We start from the raw sequence: 6252 nt of genomic DNA on the forward strand, positions 1-6252 counted from the left end.
CGGTTCCCGGTACAGCTAAAAAAAAAGCAATTGTGATTTAGGTTGAAATACCGAATTATCGTACGGGGCATCCGGGAAGTCAATGGAACCCCAAGGAAGTTCATATTTGGCATATAGAGTAACCCTTCAGTAGTTTTTGGAAGAAACAAAAGGGTTTGTAGCTAAAACGAAGATTTGGGCCTAAGTGCAGTTTTTCGAAATTGACAGAGGGAGATCGAAACGATATTTTTTCGGAATTTTAAAGAGAGTGTTTTGGGATATTTCAAAGGGTTATAAAGGTCTTTAAAGAGAAATTCAGTTTTTGAGCCGGGGGCAAAATCGTAATTTTTGAAGTTGGGGTAAAAGTGTAATTTACCTAAAAATTAGGGGCATTAGCGCAATTAGTCCATTTTTCAGGGACTAAAATGCAATTAAAAATTAGCCCGGGGACCATGTTGAAAAGGGTCTAAGTGCAATTATCCAAAAGTTCGGGCCAAAGTGTAATTCTTGAAATCTTTTTACTAGGGGCATTTGGGAGATTCAGGAAAAAAGCTTCATAAATGACTTTAGAGATAAGGATGAAGTCTCATGATGACGTTAGAGATAAGATGAAGGCTCATGATGACTTTAAGGATAAGATTTGTATAAGATTTGATTGGATAAGAAAAGATTTGATTATAAAAGATTTACAATGATTGCAGAGAATCTTAGAAGATTTTGGAATGATTACAAAAGATATTAAAAGATTTGGAATGATTGCAGAGAATCTCAGAAGATTTTGGAATGATTGCAAAAGATATCAAAAGATTTGGAATGATTATAGAAAATATTAGAAGATTTGGAATGATTGGAAAAGATTTTGAAAGATTTGAAATGATTGCAGAATATATATTTCTTGGTGGCTAAGTTTCCTAAACATATAAATAGGGGCTCAAGGCTAAGGATTCTCTCATTCGAAGTTGTGATACATTTGTGCTAGACGAGAGTGCTTCGGGTATAGTGGATAGAGGGTTTTTAAAGCATACGCGAGGCATCACACGCGTAGAGCACTTAGGCAGCGCGTGAGGACCTGTAAGGAGGTGGTTTGGTTAAAAGACTTGAGGAGTTGCACGAAAATTGAGGTTGGGCACAAGATTCGAGGTGTTCTGAGTTTCGTTCAAGGTGAGTTGTTCGCTACCAAAATTTGGCTTTCTTATGAGTGGTTCTCCTCCAAAACTTGATTTATTGTGCTTGTTCTATCTGAACATATGGTGATTTCATGCAAAATGGTTTTGTGCATTAAAACGGTAACCGGTGACGGTTGGATTTATGAGGGAGGTTTGTCCCTAAACGTTTTGAACTGTGCATTGCATTTTATAAATGTTGTTTATACGATGCATTGAATTGTGAATTGTGGCATTGTCTTGAGTTTTATGTGTACGTATGGAATGTCAGCCTCGGATGTTGTCTGGATAGTGTAGCCATAATTCTCCAAGGGCGTGACGGAATAATAGGGGTATCTGATGCTAGTGTGCATGTCAGGATAGCCGCCTTGGTTTCCGTGCCAGACCGTTTGGTCAGGGAAGTTACACTAGGACGACTAGGTGATCCATACTGTGTTGTTCATGTGGGATGTCAGCCTAGGATGTTGTCTGGATAGTGTAGCCGTAATTCTCCAAGGGCGTGACGGAATAATAGGGGTATCTGATGCTGGGTGTGCATGTCAGGATAGCCGCCTTGATTTCCGTGCCAGGCCGTTTGGCCAGGGAAGTTGCACTAGGACGACTAGGTGGTCCATGTGAAATTTTGGAGTTGGGATTGTATGGTGGTTCCTGGATGCTTAAGGTGGGAACGTATTCTGGTGAGATGCGTTGGCAGCCCCATTTAAGCTAGAATCGCGTCGCGTCGTCGTGTCGTCGAGTCGGTGTGGTGGCATAGCTTTTAGAGAGATTGCTCTTTCCCCATGGTAGGGTTAAACGCGTGGGAATTCTCTTGAGCTAGGGCTTACCGGGTATATTGGTTTATTTCATGTCTTGCATTATTTATGAAAAATGTGTTTTGAACTCTCACTTAGATGATTCATCATCTAATTTGGACTTTGTCCCTGGAATATTCAAACGTTCCAGGTGAAGGCAGCGGTGCAAAAGGGAAAGGAATCGTCGAGGAGTGACGGCGATTAGCGGATAGTTTACATTATGTCTTTTCAGTTATGTTATTTACTTTTGAAAACGTCATGTAAACGTTGGTGCAACTTTATATATAAATAAAGTGATTTTGGTTATGACCTGTTGAGGTTTCGATCTAGCTTCCGCATTTGTGTTGGTGAACCTGTCTTGGTTTATTAATGGTTCATAGTTGATATACTGAGAAGGTGTAACGGGATCTTCGGGGAATGGTTTTTGTGTTGGATTTTTGTTTGAAAAAAATTTATCCCCGGAATCTTACGTTACGTTAACGCTCCCGAGAATTGGGGTGTTACACCAGGCATGCCCTATCTCCCTGCACCCATTGCAGATGAAAGCCGAGCGGTGAGTCAGAGTGAGCTCGTGTTCCGGATGCAGTTCCGTTTTCACCTTCTCAGGCCACCCCTTTGCCATTTCCTCCAGCTTCTGCTCCTGCTTCTTTAAGTGGTCTTCCGTGAAGGGATATGCATCGGCACCATGGACTTGTAGGAGCTGCTTGGCCTGTGTGGTGAGTGTTCGGCCACTGGGGCCGATGGCTACCACAGCCGGGATTCCCCCGATCTTGAACCTGCGCTGGAGGAACGCCTTCCTGTCATCGCCAAAGGGGAGAGCCAGCCACGGCATGCCTGAGAAGAATTCATCAAAAGCAGGTTGGTTGCGATCGCTTGAGATGAAAATTACTTCAAATCCATGGTCTTTCGCTTTGATCTCATGGTAGATTTCGATGAACTTGGAGAGAAAGGCACGGCAGGGCGGACACCACTCGGCAGAGAAATAGAGGAGAATGTTCTTCCCAACAAGTTCAGACACCGGGACCTAAACAACAAAGAATCAAAGCAACTTCTTCATTCTACCATTCTTAACAAAGGAATTGATAGAAAGCTAATAGAGAAAACTACCAGACTCATACCTTGGAACCACTTTTTTCAATCACAAAATCTGTGTCACCTGAAACCAAGATGGATTCCAGAGTCTGCGCTTCAAGTCTCGCCTTCTCAATCTCGGCAAGCTCAGCCACCTTCTCCGGTGAAAAAGGGTAGGCTTCAACCCCATGTTCTTCAACAAGTTCTGCCACATTTGGATGTAGAGTCTTCCCATCTGGACCGATTATGGTCAGTGTGGGAAGGGCTCTAAGCTCAAAGTATCGAGCCAGTTTTTCACAGCTTTTGTCCTTGAAAGGCAAAGCCAGCCATGGCATAGCATCAAAACTTTGTTTGAAAGATTCTTCTTCTTCTTCATCATCCAACCATACTAATACAACTTCAAAATTCTCCCCCGTATCCTTGATTTTTCTGTAGACCTCCACAAGTTTTGTGGTAAATTCAGTGCATCCTCTGTGATCGTCCACCACGAAATACAGGCCAATCACCTTCCCTTCGAGCTCTGAAACTGGGATCTGATAGCAAACAAATACACCTAAGTTCTTAATCAATGATCTTTGAACATATCAAGCCTTTATCCCTCACATAAATTCTATCTCCCTAGTTATTCCTATCTATGACCTTATCTTACCTGAAAAGAGATAAAACAAAAACCAAATCAAGACAAATTCTACCAACAAATAATCGGTACCTCAGTTCCAGTGTTTGATATCACAAAATCACGAGAACTTGAAATCAAGATGGACCTCAAAGTTTGTTGCTTCTTGGCAGCTTCTTCTTCCTCTCTCAAATCATTGATCCTTTCAGGTGTAAATGGATAGGCCTCTGAGCCAAAATCCCTGATGATACTAACCCCTTTATCAGTTGAAACCTTGCCATTGCTATCGATGATCACAAGACAAGGAATTCCCCTAACTTTGAACAAATCCTTGAGGCGCTTTATTGACCCGGAATCAGAAAATGGAATGGACAACCATGGCATCTTGGCGAAGTACTGATCAAATGCTTCATTAGCTCTATCAGAGGAGATGAACACAACTTCAAAGTCACCTTTGGATGAGAGCTCTTCGTAGACTTCCACCAGTTTAGGGGTGAATCCGCGGCATGGACCACACCATGAACCAGAGAAATATAAACCCACAGTCTTCCCTACCAAATTACTGATCGTAACCTGAAAAAAATGGGATCAAATTCAGATCCGCACAAATATAAAGCTTTTTTTGGAGGAGAAAACCCAGAATTTTTTTCCCGGGAAACTCAGGATTATAAAAGTGTCAAAACAGTTCATTCCAGATGGTCATAAAAAGAAAAGCACAAAAATCATATTACTCATTTAGAAACCCACAATCTTTCCAGCCAAATTACTGATTTTAACCTAAAAAGAGGATTGAATTCAAATACACACTATAAGGCATTTGAAGGTCATAACCGAGAATTAATTTCCCGGAAAACTGAATATATTGTTTAAGTGTCAAACAGTTCATTCCATATGGGTCATGAAAAGAAAACACAAAAATCAAATGCTGATTTATGAACCCACAAACTTTCCTACCAAGTTACTGATTTTAACCAAAAAAAGGGATCAAACTCAAATCCACAAGCCCAAAATATTATTTTGCCAGAAAATTGAATGTTACAAGCCTCAAACAGTTCATTCCATATGGGTCATGAAAAAGAAAAACACAGAAATCAAATGACTGATTTTAACCTAAACAAGAAGGATCAAATATTCAAACCTACACAAATATAAAGCATTTGTAGGGACAAACCCAGAATTATGTTCCCGGAAAACTGACGATTATAAGCGTCAATAACAGTTCATTTCTAAGGGTCGCAAAGATCGCAACGACTCAGGCGAGAATAGATTAAGGAGAGTTGGAGCTCATCTGGGTTATTCACCTGATCGCCATTGTTGCGGACGAGGAAGTCTCTTTCTTCGGAGGAAAGAAGCGATTCGAGATTGTGAGCTTCACTGTCAGTGGTGCTAGCCATGGCTTTGTTCTTCGCAGATTCTGGTTTCTCTTGGTTCTTCGTTTTCGATCAAATTAATGCCAACTTGATGTCCTTGTTATCGCATAGCATTAGTTAGTTATATGTATATTTGTTGGTGCAATCTACTATCAAAGACTTGGAGAGCAAGACAGGGCGATGACTTGGGCGTCAACGCGAACCGACCTTATCACACTCACTCCTGCCCCTCGTCCTTCGACAACGCGACACCAGTCACCTTATATGTATATATGACGACGAGTTTGTCCCAAAGTCCTAATATTAAGTTTGTCGCGATTAGTCAGCACTTATGTGTAAGTGAATTTTAAAAGTGACGAGGTTAGTAACATTATTATCATATATTATATAATTTTGTTAAGAATTATTCAGTCTTATATATGATACGGGAGGAGTAATTGAGTATCAACTTTGAATCCTAAAGTTTAAATTTCATTTGCTAAACAAAGGAAGGTTAAGTGACAAGACACGTTTAGTAGTACCAATGTGGAATGTGATAATACTTTTTTAGGATACCCTATTCTTAATGCAATGTGGAATGTGACTTCACTATATGCTTTATCCATTTTAATTCTCTTCTAAGCTTTCACACGGACATACATAATTCACCTTCTTCCCTAAATACTTAATTTCTTTTTTTTTTTAAACTTTCTTAAGAAACTTAAGGGTTAAGGTTTCAAACTTTACTTGTTATGATGGACTTCAATAATTTAGTATAACTTTTAAATAGAGTTGGCAATGGTTCGGTTTGATTTCGATTTTTGCTAAAATCATAACCAAATCAAACTTAAAATAGTAAAACCAAAATCAAACCATTAACTCATTAGTTTTAAAAATTAAAAACCATAACCAAATCATTCGATTTCGATTTTAATTATGATTTTTTTTAATTTGATCCATACCAACAAATAAAGACAAACGCTTACAAATAACATTTATTAAAACTTGTTGATCTGCATGCACTACATTATGCCTTTCACAGTTGTCACAACTAACAATAACATTATGCAAACATATATCTAACTATTAGGTGAAAATCCCAATATTAACCCCATGCTTTTGGCTTCAAATTTACAATGCCTCCTAAATTGTAATAATTTAATTTATTTATACATCTAAGTGACAAACACAAACACAAACACACCCACAATATATATTAATATTTGATCAAAAATTCGACTCAAGCGCGGAGGGAGGAAATAGAAAGTTCGACCTTCCAATTC

General features: G+C 39.3%; 1 protein-coding gene across 4 annotated transcripts in view; it reads right to left on the minus strand.

Moving 5' to 3' along the window:
• LOC127809653 (probable nucleoredoxin 1) overlaps positions 1-5239 on the minus strand; it is a 31029-nt gene extending 25790 nt beyond the window's left edge. The window contains exons 1-4 of one of the 4 annotated variants that reach the window (XM_052348624.1): positions 4922-5239; positions 3714-4193; positions 3052-3537; positions 2565-2957 (exon numbers count right to left, since the gene is read on the minus strand). In XM_052348624.1, the coding sequence (XP_052204584.1) occupies positions 2565-2957; positions 3052-3537; positions 3714-4193; positions 4922-5014 (1452 nt within the window). In that variant the 5' untranslated portion in view covers positions 5015-5239. Of the gene's footprint in view, positions 1-2563; positions 2958-3051; positions 3538-3713; positions 4194-4921 lie in introns of all 4 variants that reach the window. The other 3 variants (XM_052348625.1, XM_052348627.1, XM_052348628.1) reach the window with 3 other exon arrangements.
• Positions 5240-6252: the final 1013 nt, after the last annotated feature.

Source organism: Diospyros lotus, chromosome 9 (genome assembly GCF_014633365.1).
Source record: "Diospyros lotus cultivar Yz01 chromosome 9, ASM1463336v1, whole genome shotgun sequence".
NCBI classification, from domain to species: Eukaryota; Viridiplantae; Streptophyta; class Magnoliopsida; order Ericales; family Ebenaceae; genus Diospyros; species Diospyros lotus.